The following is a 27,312-nucleotide window of genomic DNA, read 5'->3' as shown; positions in this document are numbered from 1 at the left end:
GGGCAGAGACCCAGGATGCGGCTAAACATCTTACAGTATAAGGACAGTCCCTCCCTACCCGCCCCTCTGCAATACAAAACGATCAGGCTCAAAACGTTTAATAGGTTTAGAAACCCTTTATCAGTAGTTCTTTCAGTAAGGATCTGTGGGGGATACATTTCTTAGATTTTACATATTTTAAAATGTCTTTATTTCACTCTCAGTTTTGAATAACTTTACTTTGGTATAGAATTCTAAGTTGACAGTTTAAAATTATGAAGATATTACTCCATCAGCTTTTATTGTCTTTTTATTCATCTTCTCATTGTTGATTTTGTTGCCTGTCTCTTGTTTTAAGTTTCTTTCTTTTTTTTTAATGTTGACTTGCAGAATTATTTTAGTTGGGAAGCCCACTAGTTCAACTATGCTTTTAGTGAGTATGAAGCCAATTCAATATTAAGCTTTCTTAACACCCAAGAGAAGACTCCCATTAATTTTGGAACAGAGAACTGTTCCAAGGAAGACAGAGTTAATGCTCTGTCCTGAATATTAAAGGGATGAACATATCTATCCAGAGCTTGTCTGTCAGTAGGCTGGCTCCGAATAAGGCTATTGTTAATGCTAAATTGGGTCATTGTTTTAAGTAAATGGATATTTCCAAACCTCTATGTAGGATACTCCTTTTCAAGGAAGGAAAGAGGGGTTTTTGGCCATTGCCTCTATCAAAATTAATTCAGGATTTTTCCCCATCTTGATCTAGTCCCTAACCAGTATCCCCTTTACGTCTGTGTATGAATGAGGTTCTGTGGGTAGCCAGCTCCCAGGTAAGTCTTGAAAAGTCCTGACCATATGAAAAAAATCTGAAATCAAATTTGATCCTCTTAACTTTTCCTTATGCTTATCAATTACAGGTCACTTGACTGGTGGACAACAGACAAGTGCAATATGATTAATGGAACAGACGGAGATACTTTTCACCCATTAATAACCAAAGACGAAGTCCTTTATATCTTTCCATCTGATTTTTGCAGGTAAGAACTTTAAAAATAAGTTTTTTGGCTGCAGGACCACCAAAAGTGTGAGGAATATATGTAGCTACACTTGTTAGGCATGGATATTTATGTTTAATCAATGATAAATGATGATGGCATACTGAGAGACAATGTAGAGCACAGACTCCAGAGCCTGACTGCATTGGTTTGAATACTGGCTCTACCACTTCTAGCTGTGTGACCTTGGAAAGTTATTTAATCACTCTGTGCCTCACTTTCCTCATTTGTAAGATAAGGATGAAAATAGTTGCCTAGCTTGAGAGTTGTTATGAGGACAAATGAGTCACTATTAGTAAAATACTTAGCCCAGGGCCTGTCACACAGTAAATAATATTAAGTGTTGGCTCTTATTATCATATGCTTTGTCAAGCATGAAATTTGACCTGGTCTTTTTCCAGTCAACAGATAATCTCTACATAGAAGATAAATAAATCATATTTCAGAGTTCATAGGTATTTACTTAGCTATAACTTTTCCATAGATTGTATTTATTATTACTCACCCTGTAATCTCTCCCTCTCTCTCCTGCCTTCTCCTTCTCTGCAAACTTCTCCTAGCCATCACTCTCAAACTGCTTGAATGAATGTCTGACTCATAGCCTCCATCTCCTCTCTCACTCACTCCTGTAAGGCTTTTTATGAGGCTTCTCAAAAATCAGAAAGGACCTAGTCACATTTGACACTATCGATTCAGTAGTCCCAAGAATTACTGTTCATTTTTCATACCTCACGTGACTGAACCACCTACCCCACCAGCCTTGCAAAAACATTGAGGACACTGTAAATCTCCCTAATCTCTTGCCTTTAATCAGCCAAAGAGTCAGACTGATTTCTCTTCAGAAACAGCTCTTGCATTCATCCTCACCTCTCCATCCCCACTGTCTGTGCCACGGTTTAGACCCTTTCCATCTCATACGGAATAGCACAGTCACCAACCTGGCTGCTCCATAAATATCTGTGGATATATTTTTTATTCATCGGAGCGTATTATATTAAAAAGGCATTTGTTATAATACTTTCTCTCTTTTTCTGATTGCCTAAAGTGTTTCGTTTGAAAAAAATGCTGCAGGGGTGGGATGTGCAGTGGAGGGCAATCCCCATGTTATTCACAACCCTGCTAGAGCAGCATCCCACCTCTGGTTCAAAGATGAAAAAGTGAGGTGCTGAAAACAATTCCTCTTGACTTGCAAATGAAGGGCCGAAGGATCAATGAATGTGAAAGTGCTTTGTTACAGGTTTCCACGCTATCAGAAAGTAGAGGATTCCTTAGGAAACCTTTCATAAGTTGATTCGGGTAAAGTGAAGAAGCAATTACCATTAACTTACATGAAAGAAATTTTTGAGCATTCCCAGACACAAAAAATAATCTACCAAACCATACCAAATACACTTAATTACATCTGGTTTTATGCTAAGTGTAAACCTTATGAGCTCTCTCAGGACTTATTTTGCTAATAAAATCAAGATAAAGTTCAGATGCTCACAGACACAGTTCAAAGCTCTGGGGCTTGATGCCGAGATGCTGAGTGTGGTTCCCGGGGTAGGAGCTTGACAGGGCCACTCTCACTGCCTGGCGTGAATGCTGCCTCTTGGCTGGCTGCAAAACAAATCCTGAATGCTCTTTTTGCTTTTTGCCTTTTTTTTTATAAAAGCAAAAATCCTCTTTGGATTTCTTTCAGTTAGCAAAAACAGGTACTAATGTAGTTCTTTCATAAAAGCAAAGTAGTATAGCAAGAGCTTTCAAAAAGCAGGGCATACCTATACTCAGGTGCTGTGCAAACATATGGGTGGTTAGTATTTTAGGCGAGACCACTGTCTGAACTCCCTAATGACTGAAGGCAGAATTGTGTCAACCTCTGACACAATGACTGGGGTAAAATATGGAAACTTTTTATTTAGGGGAAGTGGGTATTAAAGTATATATTCTAATCAAGTATCTGTCTAATGGGGCGCTTTTCCAGGCCTTAAGAATCTTCCAGGCAAAGCCCTTCACCACCTCTTCTGCTCTGGCTTTGCCTCTGCTTTACCCTTGATTCTTTTCCTTTGCTTTTGCTTCATCCACGCTGACATGTGTCCTTGCTGGTCTAGATCACTCTTATTTCTTTCTGTGTGAGACTCCATTCTACATGTCATGTTCTTAATGTTCTACCACACAGTATGTTTTTTTTCTTGGCCTTAATTTGGATATTACTATAGTTGCCACCTCTTAAACACCCTTCACAATAGTCCATCTCCTACTTTATTAATACACATTGAGTGGGTTGAGCTCCTTTCAAGCTTTCTTTCGCATCTTCATTGTCGCTGCACCCTCTGAGCTTTTAGCTGTGTTGTACTTGAGAATTGTTGCTGATTCAGGCCAGATTGCTCTGACTGGAGCTCACACTGACTTTCTATTTTTACTTCGTAACAGGTCATTGTATATAACTTTCAGTGACTTTGAGAGCGTACAGGGACTGCCTGCCTTTCGGTATAGGGTACCTGAAGAAATATTAGCCAATACCTCAGACAACGCCGGCTTCTGTATACCTAAAGGAAACTGCCTGGGCTCAGGAGTTCTGAATGTCAGTGTCTGCAAGAATGGTGAGGATGACATGATTATGAGTGTCTGGAATGCAAGATTACTGTTCTTGAACAAACAATGTTGTCAGCCCAATAGAACAATTCCAACCTTTCAAGAACCATGTTTCATAACATGGCTATAGAATGGTAAAAAAAAGAAAAAAGAATTATTGGCTTTCCTGTCATGCTTTTTATTGCTAGAATGCCATGGTATGTTTTTTTTCTGGGCAGTAATTTAGAAGACTTAATAGTAATAATAGCACATGTTTACTCACACTCACTAGTACCAGTCACTCTTTTAAGTCCTTTACATATTTACCTATAGTTAATACATGTAAAGCATTAATTGATTTCATGTTCAAAACAATGCTAAAAGAGAAAGTGGAGAACTTGGTAATGAGAAAATACGTATCTTAGTAAAGAGTCTCAATGATTTTGAAGCAGAGTGAACTTTAAACCCTGACTGTAAATTTCCCAGTGTTTCTTAACGTCTGAACTATTCTACCTCTTTCCACGAATGAGGCAGAATTTTCAATGGTACAGCTAACAAAAGCATTTTTGTCTTGAGGACTAGTTTTAACAATCACATGTTACGTAGTTGTTGTTCACAGTAACTTTGCTAGAGAGACATCCAATGAATGCCCTGTTTTTATAACTGTGGAAACCAGGGCTCAGTGAGGGAACATGATTTATATAAAATCCTTCTCTCTCAGCAAATCCTTGCTGGAACTAGGGTCTCCTCATAGTCATACTGTTAACCCTCTTAGGCTACAATTTCTCTTTACAGTTTCTCTTGAGAAACTTTATAACCCTTTTCTCCTGAATAAAGTAATGTGCTAACTGTTGCTCTCTTGTCTAATTGATTTGAAAATCTCCCTTTGGAATAAATCTGAGGTCAGCAGTGTCCTCCCTGTCCTTGCCCGATGGGGCATTGCCTCCCAAACCCAGCCTTGCTTCAGGATTATCGGGAGAATCATTAAAAATATTTGTCCCAGGGCCCACACACTAGGGCCCCAGAATTTGTAGTTTTAACATGAGCTCCAGGTGATTGTCATGAAGCTAGTGCCTACATGTTTGGAAGCGCTGTGCCAGGGCACATGGTATCCTTACCCGGAGATAAGACCTAAGGTAAATGGAAACAAGTTTCTGCTTCTGAGCTCTCCTGCTGTCTTTCTGGGTGAATGGTCCTGAAACAGTGCCCTGCCCACTCAGCTCATGTGCCTCTGGTCCCAGACACAATTGTAGACATATTTTTCTTATTTTGTTAACATTCTGCTTCCTCAAGAAGTCAGAATCAACAGAAAGATTCTGTTTGCAGCATTCAAATCTCTTGCTACATTTTTTTCCCTCTTGCCTCATATGTATTCTCAAATATGGACTGAAATGTTAAACTCTCCAGGATTATCCTCAAGTGTTTTGAATTCCCCGGGGAACATTTTAGGTAGTAGGATGATGAGTGTTCTGGAGTCAAGCAGATCTGGGTTTGAGTCCTAATCTATTTGTTAGCACATTGGCCAAGTTGATTAAGGAGGGTTCCAGACATCGGTTTTCTTATCCAAAACTGGGGGTGATTATAACTTTCTTGGAAGCTGTGTGAAGGTTAGAAATAATGCACATACAATACTCAGAACAGTGTCTGGCCCTTATTAAACACTCAAGAGATTATTGAAAATAATTTTAAAAGTGACTGTAGGTTACAAGGAAGGAAATTATGGCTTTGTGAAACTGTTTAGGAGTAGAGAGCAAAACACTTGTGTATGTGACAGATGATGTGTATTTTGAGCCATGGGCTGGCAGATATGTAAGCAGATTTAAATTACTTGACAATAAGCTAACTTCTCTAAAAATATTTTTTCCCAGCAGCAATTATTGGGTCCCTATCTCCTCTTCAATAGCTAAATCTGGAATAGGTTTCCTTTAATAATTTGTTTCCCTATTTGCTTATTAAAATGAATAGGAAAGGAAAAAAACAGAGTCTTCATATGGGCAGACTTGATCTAGTCAAAAGCTGGGCAGATGTGATGACCAAGCAAAGTCTTAAAAATTCTGCCTCAACATATGCAGGAGAATAAAGCCTATCATAGGTAAAACAAATACAGAAAAGCAAGCCAAAGAAAAAAGGTCTGTTTATTGATAGAGAATTATAGTTGAGACAAGTGCTTTGAGATAAACATCCTTCATTCAATTAGAATTCTGTCTCTATTACCTAATAGCTGAATATCCCTGGCTAAATTTTGTAACATCTCTGAACCTCACTTTCCTCAAATGCAAAATGAAGATAATAATTTTAACTTCATAGGGCTACTGGGAACATTAATTAAAATAATGAGTTTAAAGCATTTACATTTTATAGAGTCAGTATGTTTGTTGAAGAATAAATAATTTAGCCAGAACTTTAATATATATTCTGGGATAAAATAATGAGATGTCAGAAAACGAAGCATAAATCCTGAGCTAGGAGGTGTAGAATGGAATTTTAGTTTGCCCTCTCTCAGCCAAATTTACTTATGTATAGCTTTTTTTTATCCCCACTTAGGAACCAGGTTTGTAGTCAGGAACTTTATATTCATTTGAGACTTTTAATAACCCTATCATTCATTTCTGTTTTTCTTAAAATGCAGGTGCACCTATTATTTTATCTTTCCCACACTTCTACCAAGCAGATGAAAGGTTTATTTCTGCCATAGAAGGCATGCATCCAAATAAGGAATATCATGAAACGTTCGTGGATGTTAATCCCGTGAGTACATACCTCTTCCTGGTAATAGGGCACATTTCATTCTGTCTATACCGTGTTCACTGGTTTAGATTAGCACTCTTAGGAAATATACTGTCTTCCTTTCATATATGATCAAGCAGAGGAAACTCAGCTTACTGCAATGCGATGCATAGTCTTATACCCCTGTAATTAGAAGGCTGGATTCTGTGGATCTAATATGCAGAAACACCAGCACACAGATATATATATATTTGTAAATATGTATATTAGCTTCAGTTACTTTTGGCAAACATCTTTCTTCAGATACTTTTGAGAGTTTATTATGTATTATTAATTTAAAAGGCATCAGATACACATATACTTTAATCCTATATTCATAGAGGAGAAAAATGAAAAAAGGATATATCATTTCACAGTGTGACAGCCTCTCATTGTAGGAACTGGATTAAGGTCAGATATCTTCATTCTTGGGCTTTTGAACACATGGCATAATAAAAGAAAAGCGAAAACTATTTTAGCACAGCAATTTATGGGGACTTCATTCTGAGCTACACTCAATGTATTTGTATCAGTGAAATCAGTGGTTTTATCTTTTTGTGAATAAGATCAGGTATGGTTTTCTCTCTTTTCTCTCTCAGCCATCAGCCATCAGTAAGTTCCTTTTTGTCAGCCAAACTATTAGCAAGTGCTTGTTACCAAGGACTTGGTGAGGTCCCATGACCTTAGTGCAAAGGTGGAAGGAGCTGCCATGGGAAAGATGACAGCAGCTGCTGTCAGCTAAGTGAGCCCTAACTATGCTTGGGCACTGTTCTCTGGCGGTGACCACTGTCCTCCTTATGGTGTCTGTGGGATCTCCCATCTGCAAGGATCCTTTAGGTCTTTGCTATTCAAAGTGGCAGCATCCTGGGAGCTTGTTAGAAATGCCCAATCTCAAGGCCCACCCCAGACCTACTGAATCAGAATCTCCATTTTAACAAGAACTCACATGCATATTAAAGTTGGAGAAACATTGGTCTACCAAGGACCTAAAATAATCCACAGTTCTCATTCTGCTCTGGGGTCAGTTTTCCCTTGTTTCACTGTGTCCATCAAACATGGCAGGGGTTACCCTGTTTATCAGAACCACACGGAAATGGTAAAAAAAAAAAAAAAATCGTTTATAGTCTTAATAATGCTTTCTTTCCAATTCTCTGATTTGCAGTTGACTGGAATTATCCTAAGAGCAGCAAAGAGGTTCCAAATCAACATTTATGTCGAAAAAATAGATGACTTCATGTAAGTTTTGCTGCTTTCTACAGAGGCAAAGGGTGGTTTTGCTACACTGACTCTTGCGGGAGTGATGTCCGGAGGGGTACAGTCCACTTCTAAGGCTGCTCGCCCTGCCCTTCAGGAATGAGGCATGACCAGCATTTTCTTAGGCTGCCTTGGTTTTGGAATTTACTTATTTAATCAAACACATATAGAGTGCTTTCCATTGGTCAGGCATTTTTCTAACTACTTTATATACATTAACTCATTTATTCCTCACAATAATGCTGTATTATCCCCGTTTCACAGATGAGGAAAATGAGGCACAGAGAGGTTAAATAACTTGCTGGAACTCACAGTTAGTAAAGCTACAGCGTCTATTCTCACCCATTCCACTAAGCATTTTCCTCGCCATGAATCTGGTTGCTTCCCTTCTTTTCTTTCCCATTTCTTTTCTTTTCGTTCCCACCCAGGACCAACCACAAGCTCCACTTGGGCAGCTAAAATGATCTCTTAAGTCCAGCCTTTCCTCCCCACACTCTGTCTCAAACCCACTACTTAATTAGGATTCCTAAGTATAGTCTCCTGCTCAGACTTTTCAATGGAATTTTTTGGATATGAGAAAATGCTTATGATTTAATGTTGAATGAAAAATATGTAAAACTGTACATCATACTATTTATCTATCTACTCTTTCTATTTACCTATGCATGTATCTCTCTATCATGCATCCAGCTGTATCTGTCTATCATTCATCTATCTATAAAATTTTGTTAGGTCCCCCATCAAACATGCCAGATTTAACCCCATATGTCATAGATCCTTCAAGGAAGCAAATGTGTTTTGCAAGAGTGCATTTTGTCACTGTATGGCAATATAATTTAGCAATTAAGATCTAGAGCTATAGGATTGAAATGGAATTACCATCCTGGCTCTGTCACTTCCTCTTGCTGGCCCTGGGCAAATGACTGTGAGTTATAAATTCCTCATCTTAAACCTGAGATGGTAATACCTACTGCATGGGACTGCTGTGAGAATTAAATGAGATAATGTCCCCAAAACACCAGGGCAGAACAGGTACATGGTAAATGCTCAGTAAGTGATTGCTCCAGGATTTTGTGAAGACAGTACCTAGTGGCCTGGTTACAAAATACTCTGAGCACTGACAGATTATTCTGTCTGGCCTGCAGCCTCCCCTCTGATAATTCTTGGGAGAATAGGAATCATTTTGATGAATTTGTTTTCAGAATCTTCTTTTTGATAAAAAACAATTTACATAAGTGTGCGACACTGGGAATTTCTAGACTGACAGGAATCCAACTTCTGATTGATATGTGTTTGCAAATATAATTAAGAAGTCTGCATAAATTCTGGTGAATTTAACGAAACAAGTATATTGACATTTTCGTGTAAACTTTTCTCGAGTCCAGTGTGCCATCACAATGAGGATGTCTATGAAATGATCTCATCTTTTGTCTTTGTAGTGAAACGGGAAATGTCAGAACCATGGTTTTCCCAGTGATGTATGTCAATGAGGTAAGCCCTGGGAGAGAGCCACCAGTGTTTTACCTGTGAAGGCTTGAGAACCTTACATTATGATGTCTGCTATTGTAGCTGTGCATCATTTAAGATGTGAAAAAGGGGGAAAGATGATTTTTAAAAATTCGTCCTCAGAAAATTTGTTTATGTATTTATATGAAGACATCTATGTCAAGGATTTGAAAATAACAAAAAAATGTCCCTTCTCAAAACAGGTTTTGGGTAAAACTCCCTTCTCGGAAGCCAGTTTTGTAAGAAACAAAATGCAAAGGTCAATGAAGCAATATCAGACACAGTTGAAACAACATAAACAGCCAATGCTAAGATGTCCAATTAAACCTTTCTTTGCATCTCCTCCTCTGAAACCTTGCCAGTTTGTAAAATGTCATCAGTTTACCCGTTTATTCGTTGAGGAGGAGAGGAAGAGTAAAATTAAAATGATTGGTAACATTGTACAAATTCTGTGTGAGGTAGTTAAAGAAATGGTTAAATAAAATGTGATACATGCCCATTAATTTCAGTGATACATGATTGCCTCATTATAGCAAATTTTTTTCTACTTTCTGGTAAACAAACATATATCGTGAATTATAGGAAACAGATCCTGTCTTAGTTCAAACAAAAGGAGTCTCTCTGAAGAAATATTTCTTTCACAGTGTACCTACAGATATTTTATCTCTAAATGTTAGGTAGAAATTGAAGTTTTGCAAAGAAAAGCGTACTTTGAAAGTTCAGGAAACATCCACTATTTAAGACACCCGTGATAATTTTTTTTCTGAATCATATATCATATTTACTGTAGTTCTGTCTCCCCAGTTTCCCTTTCTTTTCTACCCAGTTTGGAGGGGTAACTGCCGGGTTTATTTCCCCTCAATAAATTCGCAGTTGGCTGGCTTTTGTTATTAACAGCAGTATTTTTTAAAGTTTTTATTATTTTTCTCTCTTCCCTAAAAATACTTATTTGTCAAAAATTTAGTAACAGAGATTAGCAAGAAAAAGGAAATTAAAAAATCGCTTTTCACAAAACCTGAGCCGGACCGACATATTGTTTTTAACTTGCTTTATATTACTCAACAATGTGTTATAAATTTTTTTCCAATAACGACTTTATAAAAAATATATATAATTTAATGGTTTCCATTTTGTAAAACTAATGTGCTCTTTATAGAACTCTTGGGAAATTAAAAAAAAGTATTTAAAAAGTGAACCACTGATAAGTCTATCACTCAGAATTATAGTTGACATCTGCTTATGTTGCCTCGGTTTTTTTCTGGTTTTGATGTTAACATATTTGAGACCATACTGTAGATACAGTTTTATATCCTTTTTTAAACTTAGCATTATATTGATAGCCACATTTATAAACTTTTGAAAGGTTTGTGAGTACAGTGCTAAGACAAGGCTTTTATTGTTTTATAGGAAAAATTCAGGCAGTATTTACCAATTTATAGGACCCGTATTGCAGTTGCTACTGACTCATCATTGTTACTTGTTTGGAGGGGCATGAAAGTAGGGCTTTTTGAAAATGAAGAATGAACCTGCTCTGCAAGCTTATGTTCATAGTTGCAGCATATTTGAAGTGCCATCCACCTGAATTTCTGCTTCGATTTTTTTTAAAGACCAGATTGGGTCCAGGGAGACCTGGAAGTGATCTTGGAGGCTGCTCTCCCACTCCCTTTTTCCAAAGGAGGAGACTCTGATCTTGACGGGGCTTGGCTAGTTATTGGAAAAACCAACCCTAGATCTGCATCCTCTGCCTCAATCCAATGTAAATTGAGCCAAATTAAGCCCAAAGTCCTATTTGTTGCTAATAATTTTTATGTAATTAAGCATTTCACCCATGACAGTTTAAGGTGATAATACCTTTGCCCTTCATACAGAAAGTGTTATTCTAGAACATTTCCTTAGTTATAACACCCTCTGGAATTCTGGTTAGCCCCAGAACTTCCCTGAACACTTTCTGTGAAGATTTCTGGTCCTGAATAGTATAGATCTAACCGAAAGAGAAATTATATGTTCCACATACCATTGTTGGACTGTTTGATTGATTCATTTATTTTATTGACTGACATTAATTGAGCACCTATTGTGTGCAGGATGCTATACCCAGTGTTGAGGTGACTGAAATAAAAGTTTTGCCTTTAGGAACCTCAGAGTCACAAGGAGACCAACATGGAAACAGATAGTTACAGTGCAGAGTGAGAATACAGTGTTGGAGGATTTTAGAGAATAAGCTGGAAGTGCAGAAAAGGGACCTCTAACCAGGCCTGAGGTGGTCAGAGAAAACTGGAAGGAAGTTATGCTGAGATTTTGAAGAATAAATTGGAGTTTTTTGATACAAAAAAAGATGATATTATCTCAATATTTCTGAATATTTTTTCCCTCCTCTTTCCAACCTATTCTGAGACTAAAACATGTCTTCAGAAGAAAAAGGGAAGACATTAATGAATAAATGCTCCCTCTGGTTGTTCTCATTTATAAATGGATTTTCAGTATTTCTGATTGCTAACAGGAGGACATACCCAAATTGTGTTTAATGATTTGAAAGAAAGATATTGCAACAAACTTTATGCACTTGATTTTTAGTTATCAAGGCAATACCATTTATTTTCTTGCTTCATCCTGCCCCTGCTCTAGAGTGTTCTCATTGATAAAGAGACTGCAAGTCGACTGAAGTCTGTGGTTGACACTACCTTGATCGTCACCAATATACCCTACATCATCATGGCGCTGGGTGTGTTCTTTGGTTTGGTCTTCACGTGGCTCGCGTGCCGAGGACAGGGATCCGGGGATGAGGTGAGCTTCTTTCTTACTGAATAACTTTTACCTGAGAAATTCAACTGGGCTTCAGTGGGAGGGCTGCCAGCTGGCTCCTTAGGGTGGATTCTGGGGTTTTCTGCTGGGCATAGTGATTTCTTGGCTATGTTACTACTGGGCAAAATGAGAAGCAAGGGAAGTGCGTCAAAGAAGGAGGGATGATAGAGGGGTATTGTCCAATGTGTGGGGCTCTTTTGGTGGGAATGGAATCCCTGGGAGTGAGCTTTACATCTTTGAAAATAATCTGGAAGAAGAGGAAGAATATATAACAGCTAAGCACCTAGGCTTTGGTGTCAGGCTGCCTGGGTTCAAATCCCAGTTTTGCCACTTAATGGCTGTGTGACCTTAGAAACAGTTTCTTCATCTGAAAATGGGATACTACTAGGACCTCTCTTAGGAGTTTTCGTGAAGATTATATGATGTAGTAAACATAAAGCACTTGGCCCAGTGTTAGCACTTAGTAAGAGCTCAATAAACATTAGTTGTATGGTAAGATAGCTGTAAGATTATAGAGCAAGGCAACCAGAGACCTGTTGGAAAGGATCCCTGATATATTAGCAGAAGATACCTACCACTGAGTCATCATTGAATAATAAATGATTAACACAGGGGCTGTAGTTACTTTCTTAGAGGGATGGGAACAACCCCAAATGGATGGGATAAACAGTTAGCTGGACCTCCTTAAGTGACCAGCCTTAAGTGGCCAACCCAGGGGTCTAAATGCCTTCAATGAGCCTTTTATGTAGGAGCCTTTCTTGATTTTTAAAAAATTTTATTTTATTATTGGTTTCAAGTATACAGCACATTTAGTTAGACATTTATATAGCTTGTAAAACAATTGCCTTTTCTCTCCTCTGGCTCCCCACCTAGCCATTACATTAAACCTAACCGCATTCCCTCTGCTGTGCTCCCCATCCCTGTGCCCATCTATCAACTACTCATTTGTACTTGTTTAACCCTTCAACCCATTCTCTAGGAGCCTTTCTTAAATTCTCAGTAGCTTCCCTTTTTGCAACAAAGGCTGTCTTTTTTTCCCCCGCTCCTGGCTGCCTCAACTAAGCATCTTAGGCACATGTGAAGTATCAAATGAAATAGGTTGAAACCATCTGAATTAAATTCGCCCAGATTTCCTTGTTTTTCACATTCTTCCAGTATGTCTCTTAACTCATGCCCATCACGTTAGTGTGAATTAGGTATGAGGCAACTATTTTGCCACTTTCATCTGTGGATCTTCCAGTCTGACTCTATACAGTTACTGAGATTTTCGTAAGCACAGATGAAAGTCTATGTAAATGTTGTCACTGCTCACGTATTCATGTATTTAACAAGCAAGCAATTATTGAGCGCCCACATGATCTCCAAGATATTGTTCTCTGGTAGATTTCAAACCAGGAAGAAGGCAAATTCAGTAGAGTGAATTTGGGTTACAGTCTGAGTCAGTACAGGGAAAGGGGCTGCTCCAGGATCCGGGGTGGGGTGGTCAGAGCAGGCCTCTTTAAGAGGGTTAGGGCTGAATGTTCAAGGAAGAGCAAGAAGCAGGCCAAAAGGAGAAAGAGGTGAGTGGGATGACCACCTTCTTATCAGCTTCTTCTCCTTCTCCTCTCCCCTCCTTCAGCTTTTCACATGGGGAGAAGTTTCTGACATGAGCATCTAACTTCACTGTCCTCTTTCTTCTGAGTCACAGGGAACTGCAGATGAAAGAGCACCCCTCATACGAACCTAACCATGGCCTGAGCTTGGTGAAGGAACTGTGTTGAACTGTGCTGACCTAGACTGTCACGTGGGGAAACTGTCCGTGTCCTCACAGGCTTGTTGCCCGTTGTGAGAGGAGGGAGAAGACCCAGAGCTGCAAGTGATGAGGACATTCTGGCCGGAGATTAAATAACAGGTTGACATGTTGGCCATTGGGCTTCATAAAGTTGGCCTGTAGTCCCTGACAAATTGTTTTGTTTTTCATATGTTTAGCAAGTATTTAATAAACTCTTGTATGGTAATTTTTTTGTTGTTGAGTGCTGGTAGCTCCAGAATTTTGTGACCACTGTTGTGGTTTAATGTCTCAGTATCATTTGTTAATTCTGTTTGGTCTAACCTATTGGGTAGGCTTCATTCACCAGACTTTGTACTCAAAATACATAAACACCATTTTATGTTGTATTCCTTCATTCATTTCACCCCCAAACCAGAAGTAAATAAGAATTCAGAACCCAGGGTAAAATGGAAGCCTCATTCGGTACATCATTCAAATGTATCTAATTTCCTCTTTTAAAAAGTTAGATATTGCATTTCATGCTGGTCATCAGTTCCTAATTCCTCTAGGAAAATAATTTCGTCTTCCAACTACTTTCATACTAGATAGGAATGAAGTAGGGAGTGGGTTGGTGGGCTAAGGTACTGATGAGTTAATAGCGATAAGCACCTAAGGATTTTCTACTTGTAATTTTGTGAATTGAAAGAATGCATAGATAATGTTGGTGAGCACATGTACAGATATTTCATGTAGAGTAGAACTAAGTGCTAGTTCTGAGATTGGATAGTTTATGTTTTTGGTTGAAATGATTTTGATGTGGAAAGGTGCTCCTGGGAGAATATAATCAATAACTGATCCCCTCGACACACACACACACACACACACAATCACCCATGCCAAATATGATACTGTATTAATTATAATACTATTGTGATTATTTGTGAAATAATTTATAAGTATAGGAAATCCATCAATCCACAACTTAAGTTGCATGTAAGTTTCAGAAGTCCGATTATACTAAGGAGACATTTTTTCTAGGGCATCTTTTTGGTAACTTTGAAATTGTTTTTTATAAGTTGTTCTTTCCTCAGATTCAGTTCCTTTCGATGTTTTATGGCTCACTGTCACAGAATAGAGAAAAATGTGCCCCACACTTCCTGTGACACTTATCTTACTGACAGAATTACAGTGGTTTAAAATATTGCACAGAATGTGCTTTCAGGAAAGGTCCACTGGGACAAGTGGGGCCACCTCTCTCCAGAAAACCTCTTGGCTTTCAGTGTAACCTAAGTCAAGGGTTACGGCTTGAATGCCACAGAATTCAAGCATATTTAAAGGCTTTATTTTTATTATTATTCTCAAAGTTCAATATTCATTTTCGATTGAGAAACCTATACAATTATCCGGCAAAGTGCACATAGAATTTATTAACAACTGAATAATTCTACAGGACTTTTTATTTAAAACTGGATTTCAGTGTAAACTAATGAAAAAAAGCCATGGATTTTACAAATACAGCTTCTGATCTCGGAGGGTAATAAATCACTTTAGTTTACTTGTCCCAGTTTTCTCTCCCTTGTGATATGTTTTCCTTCTTGAAGGGGCAATGCATTAAATTTTCAACATCTCTATAAATTAAGATAGAACCTATAGATACTCCAAATCACAAAAGTGTGAAAAATTAAGTTGAAAATACTTTGTCTTCAATAAGCCAAATATCTAGATTTTTTAATATTTAACTAGATAATTGGCATATCTTATTCTTTTATTTATCCACTTCTCTACACTAATAAAACTGAGAAACCAGAGCATAGTCATTGCTTCATTCTATTATCAGAATATAATCATCTGTGAGGAGGAAATTTTTAAATACTATGAATGATAACGGTTAATGATACACCTTTAGACTGAATTCCACAGAGGCAGGGAGACCAAAAACATTATTTCCATATGATACTTAATAGTTAACTTGGCTTAAAGTCACATTTGATATTTTCCTTCTGAGAAGTCTGTGGCAAACCTATAAATTGCAGTCGAGAGTATAGATTCATTAAGAATGGATTTAGGTTGAAAATAAACTATTTCTCATGTTCGCTCTCTTGGAGCCATCATCCTGGAAAAACCCCCCAAAGTCTTTGTGATTGTCACAGTCACAGAGCACTGGTGCCCTGTACTATGATACTCAAATTAGGGAGAAACGAAACAGAGAGAGGTTACCTCACTTCTCTCAGGGAAAATTGGGAGTTGAACGCAGAACAGGAAGTGGGCTTTGCCACTTTTAGCTGTAGGCTTTTTCCACTAGGCTTTATTTCCTTCCTTAAGTTCTGGAAAAATCACTAATAGTCAAGTGGAGCAAGTACTATACAACTAACCCCTATCGGGGTTTTACTTAAGGGAGACTAATTTTTTTATTTAAATTGCTGAAGGTATGAGTTCTGCAGAAGATGACCTTTCTACTTGGCCCTCTGGGCACTGTTACTGTACTGTAGTTAATTGCATGTGGCTATTAAAGAGAATACTGACCATGTAGTTTGTACACTTGGTTCATTTCATGTTATCCTTGAAATGTTTATTTCTGTCCTTAATGCAATATCTTTCACTAATAAAAAAACTTTATATGAAATTATACTGGAAATTCTATGTTTTGTCATCAGATGTCCAGTTGTCTATGGAGTTTCATTTGAAAGATGCTCTTTGCCCTCTTGTCCAATGCAGGCCTGAGTCACACCCCTTGGGCCACCTCTAATTTCAGCTCAACTGTGGCGCACAGTGATAGGCAGCTAGACAACTCTCACTTCAAACAGGTCCCTGGCTATGCCATTCTCCTCAGGGGTTTCTCCAGAGCCCTGGAGCAAAGTGGGGTTAATACCCCCAGGGTAATGCTCAACCGAAGGGTGCAGGAGTCAGCTGATAAATGTCCCAGTCCTCAGAGGGACAGTTCTTGGGCTCATTCTACAGGGTTCTTCAACTAGGAATGCCCACAATGGAAACTGCTTCCTATTACCATTTCTTTATTCCCTGTCTCACTCTCCACACCCCCTCACTGGTGCCTACTCATAAATAATCTACCTTATTCAGGTCTGCTTCCAGATAAACACAAACTAAAATACTGACAAATCCACCTAGAAGGGCTTTGCAGAGAATCAGAGAACTATTGGACAGATACTGGACTTTTGTTTCTGGGGATATTTGAACTAAAGATATTAATCCCCAAATTTAGATTACCTTTAAAACCTTTTCTGTGCCAATAGTATTGCATTATATGTCAGAAATCAGAGCATATACAGATCAGTCATAAAATACCTAGCTCAGTGTTAACAAATGTCCTTACGTATTAAAGACACTTGATTCCTAGCATATGTGCTTCCTAGAAATCCTAGATCTCATTTTAGATTGTTTATGTCATCAGGGAAGTTCCTTGTTCTTATTTCTGCTTACTCAAAGGTATATAGAGACAACTAGAACTTTGTAACATACCAAGCCAAATTATTTAAAATCAAGGAGTAAGAAAAGTCCAGAAAATATATTTAAAAGAATACTAATAAGGGGTGACATGTACTGCCAGATATTAAAACATATACCTATGAACAATAATTGAGAAAGTATGGTATGGGGTGAGTGGTATAGAATACAAAGTCCAGAAGCATGAACATATTTAACACAAGATAGAAGTCCCATTTCTGATAATAACTATAGTCTTTTATTTACTCAACTAATATTTTTTATTTTTAAACCTTTATTGGAGTATAATTTACATACCATAAAATTTACCCATTTTAAGTATATAATACAATGATTAGTAAATTTGAGCTGTGCAGTTTTAGAACATTATTACCTCAATAAGATCCCTCAAGCCAGTTTACAGTCAATCTCCATTTCTACCCCAACCCCAGGCAACTATTAATCTACATTCTGTCTCTATAAATTTGCCTTTTCTGGACATTTCATATAAATAGAATCATACAATATGTAGTCTTTAGGGTCTGGCTTCTTTCTACATTATACTTAAAAATAATGTGTTCAACCAATTTTACTGAGCAGCCACTTTACTCCAGGCACTATAAACTAGGCAACTGGTGACCAAAAAGAGACATATGGATCTAATGGTCTAGTGGGGGAACAGACGGCAAACAAATCATCTAAATGCAAAATTTCAAATAAGTTTCAAGATGCTCTGGAAACAAGACCGAAGTTACATTTGGCTGAGACTGAAGAATAGGTGTTAATTAGACAAAGCAAAGAATTTCAGAGGGAATGGGAAGTGCCCAGGTGTAGGAAAGAACTTGTTTAGAAGGGACTGAGGAAATGTTTGGCTGGAGTTCAGAGAGGAAAGAATAGTGTCAGATAAGGTTGGAGAAAGGCAGGGGTCCAATCAACATTGGGAATTATTAAGCCATGTTAAAGCAATGGGAAGCCACTGCAGTGTTGTAAATTAGGTTGCCAGTGGGAAATGAGAGACATGAAAGGTTTGTTTAGAAAGACCCACTCTAGTTGCAGGGTGAATAAATTAGAAGAGAGTCAATATGGATGTAGGGAGTACAATTAGGAGGCTGTTGAGTTAGGTGTGTCTCTCTGGAGTCCTCACTGGTGTGTAAGATGAAGCCTGTCTGGGTGTCGTGTACCAGCCTCAAGTGTGAATTCCACAAAGCCACATAACATGGGTTAAATAATGGGCTTCATTGTGGAAAATAAAAATTTATAGGGCTGGGACAGCTAGAAAAAATAAGGCACAGACCCCTTCATCTTCTTGTCATCCTATGCAAAGGCAAGCTGAGAGCCAGAGCACTGTTTGTTTTCAGTTCTTGTCCTCCTTTTTATAGAGCAAGGGTGAAGATGTCTTGTCAGTGGAGGAATACACAAGCTGCTGAGCAACAAGTAGTTAGGATTTGGGATGCCAATGTTTTATGGAAGTCTGGGAATGCCAGTTGTCCACAGAATGTTACAATCTCCATTGCTGGGGTGAAAAATACACCAGTTCTGTGGGACCTGAGCTTGGGTGCAGTCCCTTCCTCTAGGAGAAAGGGGAACTCCCCAGCCACAGCTAGCTTATTCTCTAGGCAAGCCAGAATGAACTGCCAGGTCACAGTCTGAGGGTCTTGCTCATTGTACTGCAGGGGCTACTAGCATCTAGATAGGGGTTGGCAAACTTTTTATGTAAAGGGCCACATAGAAAATAGTTTCGGTTTTGTGAGCCTCTCTGTCACAGTGACTCAGATCTGTTCTTTTAGCATGAGCAGTCATAAACAACAGGTAAACAAACAGATGTGTCTGTGTTCCAAAAAAAACTGTATTTACAAAAATAAGCGGCAGCCTACATTTGGCCCATTTGCTGATCCCTGGTCTATTCAAGAGATTAAGGTAATCAGAGAGATGGCAGTGGAAATGAAGTATTTTGGAAGTACTTTGAAAGACAAAATGTGTAGAACTTGGAGATGAATATGAGAAAGACAAAGAAGAGGGACCTGTCAAGGAACTCATTCATGTGTATTTATATATTCTAGCCTTCTTTTTTCCACCCAAATTGTAGTGTTCTAAATTTTTTTTCCTATAATTTATCTTTGAAATCTTTCTTTTCATTACATAAAGAGCATTACAGTTCCCAATCATGTCTGAATAGTATTCCTTTGTATATATGTAACTAAACGAACCGGTTTGTTTCCAATCATTTGTTTTTATAAACAATGCTGTAACAAATTACCTTGTATTACATAAATTTGCCAAATAATTTATAAGATAGCATTGTTGGGTCCAAAGACATTTGTAATTTTGATAGAATGGCTTTTTTGTTATTTGTTTTTATTAGTTATACGAGCATGTAGATTTAAGGATCAAATAATTCTACAAGGTTTTAGTTTTAAAAAGCTAGAGAGACATCATTCTCAGAGGCACCACTTTTATCCATTTTTTATTTTTTCAATTTACTCTCATGACTGTACATGACACGATGCTTCGTGAATTTTCAGTTTAACATTACCCGTGGGCTTCCCACTACGGAGGATGAGGATTTGGCTTTCTTTCCTATCCTGTCTTCATTACACACAAGCGTGCAGTCTCCTGCACGTCTTTTCCAAGGGACCTCCCTAAGGTAGCTTGTAAGGGCGGCACACCCCTGCAAGCTTCCCAGCATTTCACCTCGGTTGTGACACTCTCCGCCGCCTTAAGCCATAAAACCCCCGGAAGCTTGAGGGGCAGGGGCGTTCCTTCTCCATCCTCCACCCACTACACCATTCGTGAGTTCAGGCCTCATAGGCTAGGCCAGAAAAGAGGCGGAACTCCGTGTTACTGGGGCAGTTTCCCCGCCGGATCCAAAAGAGGAGTGCACCGAGTGTCGCGGGAGCGGCGCTTTGGTCTTCTGCACCCGCGATATGGCTTTCAACTTTGTGGTTCCCTCGGGCACCTCGGGCACCGCTGCAGCCACCGCGGCCCCAGCGGGTGAGTGATACCCTCAGACCTTCTCTTGGGGAGGAGGGAAGACCTCTGGTCCGCCCCCTCGGTCCGAGACTCTCCGGCTTGGGGAGCCTGGGGTATCCTGCCCGCGCGGAGGCTTTAGGGTTTCAGAAAAGGACTCACGGCGGCGGAGTGGGCCGAGGCGGCTCTTGGGGAGGCCACGGGGCTACTAGAGGCCCAGTCTGGAGCTCGCACGCTGCGTGTGGGTCCCGCAGGGCTCTGCCTTCCTAGGGTTCGCTTCCCGCCTCCGCAGAGTCGGACTCGTAGAGACCTGAAGCGGCTCCTCAGTTCCCTTGCCGGAGACCCGCCCTCTCCTTCTCACCTCAGCCTCCTGGACCCGCGGGAACGCTCACATGGCTCCAGCTGCTGGGCCCGGCGAGGATAGGACTGGGGGCGTCCCTCGGGCTCACCCCTGCGGCTCCTGGGTCCCGGCCCTTGAGGGGCGGGGGCCTTCGCCCTGGCTCCTTTGGTCCTCGCTAGGGGTCTTCACGCTCCTGCTCCTTCCTCCTGTCCCTGCACCTCCTCCGCTTTCTTAACTTGTTTGGAGCAAAGTCGAAGTTTGTCTTTGTTCACTTCTGTGAAACTTCCTGCAGACTCTTCTAATCCTTATCTCGCTTTCTTTTCCTTTTCTTCTTCTTCTTTCCCCTCTCCCCTTTTAAATTTTTGTTTGTTTGTTTCTTTGCCTACACGCCTATCAGGATTTGGTGGGCTTGAGACTGCCAACTCCACCGCCAGTGGGTTTAATTTTGGGGGTTTCGGATTAACTGCTAATCCTGCAGTGAACTTTAATATTGGGAATTTCGGTGTTTCTACTACCTCGGCGACTCCGTTCAATTTTGGTAACAGTCTGGCAAGTGCAGGTAGATACTGCGGATCGTATGTGTAACGAATGTTGGGAGCTGGAGTCCAAGAATATTTTGTGGTTCCTAGAGTTTGGGAAAGAACAGCGAGTTGTCTAATAAGGAAAGGAAATTTCTCTCGTAACGTCGAATCAAAAACGTTTGTTATCAAGTTTTGACTGTCTTAAAGGATTTAGGTTTGAGAAGTCTCGCAAATTATAATGTTCCTTTGTTAAGTTTACATTTAACTGAACAGAATGTAACTTCCAAGTGATAATTTGGAATGGATTATTATTTTGAGTAGAATGTGTCTTCCAAATTATAAGATACCTCTTCCAAAGTACAAGTTTAACACTCAGGCCCATTTTCTTGGGATTCTTGGACTCCTGCAGTCATTTTTTTTTTTTTCCATTTTTCCTGCATCTTTCATTGGAATTTCATTTGATTGTCCTTGTGTTTCCCAAGAGAACAAGTCTTATACGAACAGCAGTAACCTGTCTTGTTTTTTGATCTGTATAATAATAATAATGTATTTGTTCAATTCAGCAAATTAGTATATATTCTATAAGTTATGTAATTATAGAAAGGATCCCCAGTTCTTTACTGAATAATTTGAGAAATGATCAGAGAGAGCAATTTGATTTATTGTCAGCATTGAGTTCTAAAAGGTAGGCTAGACATCTTCGTAATCAAAGAATTAATTATGAAGCTCATAGGTGAATTCTTTTAAGCTCATTGGAAATTTTGCAAACACAAGCTATAGCGTGTCTGTATATGTATAAATTTAAAATAGGTCTATGTATACTTTACATACAATGACCCAATAGAAGTCTTGTTCCTCAGCTGCTCGTATATGAATTTATTGTCCATATTCTCTTACATTATGCCACTTATACCCATGCCAATTATATGCATTTGGTAAACACTTATATACTAAAACTTATTTTCGAAGTCTGGTATTTTGTGCAGTCACTTGTTACTGCAGTGTGAATATCACCTTGGCCATCTGATTTGAAAACATTTGGAAGAAACCTTGAAAATTCCAGAAATAAAATAATCCATTATCATTAAGATATATTTAAAGTGATCACACATTACTGTTATTTGGTATGTTTACTTTTCTCTGTTTGCTTAAAATTGGCATTGGGTAAATCAGAAACATTATTTTGAAATTTGTGTTTCTGAATAAAGCCACTCAGCTGTATTGTAATTCACCAATAATAAATAAACCTGTTGGTATTTGCTCGATTTCATGTTCATTTGGAGTTGTTACTGTTAAGTTTTGAATTGTGATAATACAACTGTGTTTTAAGTACTTTTATGTATATGTTCATTAACTTAGCCTTCAGCAAAGGGCTGATAGAAGTTCTTTACTTTTTTATTTTGTATCCTTCCAGATCCACTATTACTAATAAACATTTGGTATTATAGAGAATGATAAGATCCTGGCTGATATTTTTATCATGTAGCCAATTCAGAATATATCTTAGTTTTTCTATGGAAGTGTGGAGTTATGAAAAAGATTAAGAACAATGTTCATACTTGAGGTGATTTTTAGCAAAAATGTTCACAGTTTGCAGTACTGCAGCAGAACCTACAGTAAATAGAGTATTTGGTTGTGCCTGCATGTAACACGCAGTCTATTCTTGAGTAATTTTCCATACCAGAATTACATGATGAATATCAAAGGGTTGGAGTTGTTCCCTTCTCAAATCTTTAATGTCACAGCATTGATGAATCTCTGTCTCTTATACCAGAAATACATGAGATTAAAAGTTAGAATTCCAAAAAACCTGTGGCAGAGCTCAGAGAGTACTAATAGTTCAAACATTTGTCTTAAAAGTCTTTTTGGCACCACATTGATAATCAGGTAAAGACTGACAATAAGAAAAAAAAAAAGCGATTTTAGATTGGCTAGTATTTCATTCCATTCATATGTCAAGTTAGATATAGTTAAGATAATTTCATCTCTGCACTTACTCAAAAATGAAATTTGTATATCTGTCAGAGATGCCAAACTGGTACAGAAATAGGCCTATGATAGCTCTAGTCAGCTTCCCTGCCACTGCCTTCTACATGTGGTTTTCTTTCCCTCATCTCTTCTTTCAAGAAACACATTCTTGTTGTATAGAGGTCAGTATATTGGCATGTTTTCTTTAGTGTCAGTGGAGATTACGTAGAAATATAAGCTAAAGTAGAATGTAAACTAATTGACCAAAGCCAAGGCTGCAAACTGGCAGTACACTCTCCCTTTACGATCTATTTAGCACACTATTTTAAAAACATCTGAATTCGTTGTAAAAAAAAAAAAAAAAAAACATTAATAATAATAATAATAATAATAATAATAATAATAACCGAATTGAATTAGGGTTAAAAATTCTGTAAATTTCACATAGAAAATCTAAATCTTCTATTTCTCTTAGGAAAAATAGGAGTATATAGCACTGCTAACCTACCATTCTCCTGCAGCAATAATCTGCTGGAATTGAGGAACTGCTGCCATTTTTAAAAACTGTTCACATTGAACAGTTGTACCAGTCATTAAATACCCAGTCTGCTCCACTCATTAATGTTATCAGCTTAAATCTTGTAGGCAGTTGAGTTTGTGAAACACATGTCAATAGGCTTAACATGTTTTCTTAGCCATAACATAATCACCCCTTTAGTTGAAGGGTATATATTGCATTGTGGTACTTCTACTTCAGTCGTTTATTTCATACAACATATTGACTTTTTGATTAGTAGAATAGTTTTTTTAAAAAATGATGTTGAAAGTAGAGAAAGGAAAATTAGATCAGTATAGTTTATATGTAGCAATTGTAAAATAATTGGAAAAGTTATTTCTTAACGTATACAAAAAATTCTTTCTGTTTTATTATCCCTTTATAATTAGGTGGGTTTGGAGGATTTGGGACAACATCTACAACAGCAGGTTCTGCATTCAGCTTTTCTGCTCCAGCTAACACAGGCACTACGGGTAAGAGCAATCATAATTCATTTGTAGAAGTAAATGAGCTAGAGGTCAGATTTTTTTTTTTTAACTTACACAATTTCAATTTTTCATTCAAAGGACTCTTCGGTGGTACTCAGAACAAAGGTTTTGGATTTGGTACTGGTTTTGGCACAACAACTGGAACTAGTACTGGTTTAGGTACTAGTTTGGGAACTGGACTGGGATTTGGAGGATTTAATACACAGCAGCAGCAGCAGCAAACTAGTAAGTATGAGGTTTTCATCTTACTTCTAATATAAATCCATAACAATACAGCTAACATCATTGAGTGCACTTTAGTGGATACCTTTTTTTGAAGAATTATAAATATTATGTTTCACAGGTTTCCAAATGCTAGTACTTCTCAAGTTTATATATAACAATAGCAACTGGGGAGAAGACTAATTGGCATGAGTAGGATTATAGAGCCGCTGGGTTTAGTATCATTCCATTTAAATTTTTTGTTGGGACGTGGTTCCATAGTGTAGCGGTTAGCACGTCTGCAGAAGGTCCTGGGTTCACGCCCCAGTGGAGCCATGGTCCATGGTCTATAGCCATGCCACCCTGAACAAGCCCGATGTCTGATCTCGGAAGCTAAGCAGGGTTAGGCCTGGTTAGTACTTGGATGGGAGACCACCTAGAAGGACTAGGTGCTGTAGGCATAAATAATAACAATAGACTAAAACTTTTTTGTTGTGCTAAATAAAAATAACACAAATATAGAAAACTGCAAAAAAGTACAGTTTAATGAAGTATATATAAAGTGAACACCTTTATAACCACTGCCTATATCAGGAGGTAGACCCTGGCCAGCCACTTGAGATGCCCTCAACATTCCCCTCCCAATCCCATCCCCATCAGAGGAACTATATGGAACTATGTGGTTTTTTGTGATAATCACTTTCTTTCTTTTGTCATTCAAGTGTATAAATAGTATTGCTTTCTTTGTCTTAAATCTCTGTAAGTTCTTCTTTTAGCTCTATTTGATTTTTCAATTTATTGAAGAAATCATTTGTCCCATAGGGTTTTTCAGTCAGGGCTTCACTGGTTGCATTCCTGTGGTATGATATAACATATTCCTTTGTTCTCTGTATTTCTTATAAGTTGGGTTGGATCTAGGGATTTATTTATATCACTAGTTCAGATTTTTGTTTGTTTGCAAGACTACTTTATAGGTAGTAATGGTGTATTTTTTATAAAGAGGCATATAATGTCTGATTGCCTCTAGTTTTCCTGACGTTAGCAGTAACTGTTGGTGATCATTACCTAGATCCATTAATTCATTAGGGGTTGCAAAATGGTATTATTCCTACCCTATGATTCTTTTTCCATATATTTGTTGAAATAATTCTATAAAGAGAAGCTTTTCCTCATTTTTATTTGGTTGATTCTATCCCTTTATTATTAGTTTTCAAAATAAAAAATTGGTTCCCAATCATTCTCCAAAAGTGACCGATTAATTTTTTTTTAACGTCAGGAACTCAAGTATTTAAACTATTTGATATTTTTTAATCCATTGCAGCTCTTATCCTTATTGATGCTTAAATCGTTCCACCTTTGGCCGGTACGAGCCTCTTCAGCTTCTTTTACACAAGTGCAGAATTAGTCTTTGATAGCTTCTTTACTAGCTGGTGTGGCATGGATTATTTAATTCTCCTAAGAACCCTATGAAATAATACTCGTGGTATTTCCATTTTATAGGTAAAGAGAGGAAACTGAATGATTGTGACTTTCCCATATACCTCCCAAGAAGTAATATAGGAACATAAATTTAAGTTCCTTGTCTTCCTGTGTAATACTCTTCACTTTTCCAGTCTGCTGTCTCTTAAAATCACTTTTGTTTCATTTTTCTTAGGTAACTTGATTGATTGGCTAAAATTTATCCTACTCAGTCTAAAGATTAGTAGTTTATTAAATGTGAATTTCAAGAATTGTCTAATCAATAGGACTAAGATAATATTAGTTTCAGAATTATTCTTTCTAGTGTTCTAATCATTCATGTTTTCTAATATCCTCGTGAAAATACAAAGTTTGATGGACATTTAAGTAGTTAAGGAGAAGAAAGGAAAAGTTTTATTTCTTTGTTTCTTGAAATAAAGTCTCTTCAATTATAAGTTCTTGTAGTTGCACTTTTAGGAAAAAAGGGAATTTGAATATGGTGCTATTCATTTTCAGAATGAAAGGGGTATTTGGTTATGTAGCAACCATTTATTGAGTGTATGTCATATTTCAGGCGTCATATATATGAGATTGAAAACCACTATCCATGCTTAGTCTACAAAGAGATAGAGTAACAAACATTCAGTTAGATAGAATAATAAACATCCAATTATCGAATATATTTATGAGAGCACCCAATCAGGGTGCTATGGAATGCAGAAGAAGAGCTGAATCTTGAAGGAATTAACCAGTTAAAGTCAGAAAAGAGTATTCCAGGCAGAGGGAATAACATTGACAAAGGCCTGAATGCATGGCATAGCATAATGAATTTGGGATCTGCTGTTGGAAGGACTTTGAGTTTAATCTGTGAAGGTTATGGAGCTGTTGCCTTATTTTTTAAAACCACTGCTTATATGAGGCACTTGACTGTCTGAGATGATATGTTTTATCTCAGTTATCTGCTGCCTTCCTAAACAGTATCTCTTATTTGAAAACTTTGGCAACTGGCTCTTAGTCTTGCTTTTCCTTCAAACAACTGCCGTGAACCTGGGTTATTTTAGCATCATGTACCCACAGCCTTGCCATCTACTTTGTATTCCAAAGACCTTCTCTATCTCACTTCAACCACAATTCTTACCCTGGCCCTTGGCAATATCTGAAATGATTCTAATTCTAGAATCAGTAATGTAACCATCTCACCACCTATTTCTCTTTTAGCCTGCCTTTTCAACTACTTCCAATATAGGTGTTCTCAGATCACTGACATTTTCTGCTCTTCCATCAGCTCTTTCCTGTCTTCACTATCCTTTCCAATTAGTTTAGATTCCACGTCCTTTCATTTCAGTCACTCTTGTCAATATGCTAAACTTCCTTGTCTTTGTATCACATCTGCCTGAAAAAAACCCAAACCCAAACCTATGTAAGCCCAATTGTCTATCAAGGTACCGCTTGAGAATAATCACACAATACAGAAGATTGAACAGTATCTCTAAATTCTTAATCACCAACCTCAGTTGGGGTCTCAGCATTGCCTGGTAATCCTACAAGTTTCTATCTTCAACTTATTCTCTCACTTACTATAACAGTTATTTTAAATTTGTTCTCTTCAGATCTCAAATTTCTCTGTTCTCGCTTTTAGCAGATGGCTTGACCTCTACTTCTGAGAGAAAACAGAATCCCTCATTGTAATTCCATTAGCTTCTCACTACCAAA

General features: G+C 38.1%; 2 protein-coding genes and 1 pseudogene across 6 annotated transcripts in view; all 3 read left to right on the top strand.

The window, feature by feature from the left end:
* Window positions 1–16,282, top strand: part of SCARB2 (scavenger receptor class B member 2) — a 58,450-nt gene extending 42,168 nt beyond the window's left edge. For all 3 annotated transcript variants that reach the window (XM_039845489.1, XM_039845490.1, XM_039845491.1), the window contains exons 6-12: window positions 891–1,010; window positions 3,441–3,610; window positions 6,211–6,329; window positions 7,510–7,583; window positions 9,041–9,092; window positions 11,733–11,891; window positions 13,597–16,282. In XM_039845489.1, coding sequence (XP_039701423.1) covers window positions 891–1,010; window positions 3,441–3,610; window positions 6,211–6,329; window positions 7,510–7,583; window positions 9,041–9,092; window positions 11,733–11,891; window positions 13,597–13,635 — 733 coding nt within the window. In that variant the 3' untranslated portion in view covers window positions 13,636–16,282. The remainder of the gene's footprint in view (window positions 1–890; window positions 1,011–3,440; window positions 3,611–6,210; window positions 6,330–7,509; window positions 7,584–9,040; window positions 9,093–11,732; window positions 11,892–13,596) is intronic.
* A 3,655-nt stretch (window positions 16,283–19,937) lies between these two features.
* Window positions 19,938–27,312, top strand: part of NUP54 (nucleoporin 54) — a 29,756-nt gene continuing 22,381 nt past the window's right edge. For all 3 annotated transcript variants that reach the window (XM_039845486.1, XM_039845487.1, XM_039845488.1), the window contains exons 1-3: window positions 19,938–20,091; window positions 23,842–23,925; window positions 24,019–24,165. In XM_039845486.1, coding sequence (XP_039701420.1) covers window positions 20,025–20,091; window positions 23,842–23,925; window positions 24,019–24,165 — 298 coding nt within the window. In that variant the 5' untranslated portion in view covers window positions 19,938–20,024. The remainder of the gene's footprint in view (window positions 20,092–23,841; window positions 23,926–24,018; window positions 24,166–27,312) is intronic.
* LOC120588603 (uncharacterized) lies at window positions 24,487–24,602 on the top strand (annotated as a pseudogene).

Source organism: Pteropus medius, unplaced genomic scaffold, assembly GCF_902729225.1.
Source record: "Pteropus medius unplaced genomic scaffold, Ma_sr-lr_union100, whole genome shotgun sequence".
Classification (NCBI taxonomy): domain Eukaryota; kingdom Metazoa; phylum Chordata; class Mammalia; order Chiroptera; family Pteropodidae; genus Pteropus; species Pteropus medius.
This window is presented reverse-complemented; position numbering and strand designations above follow the sequence as displayed.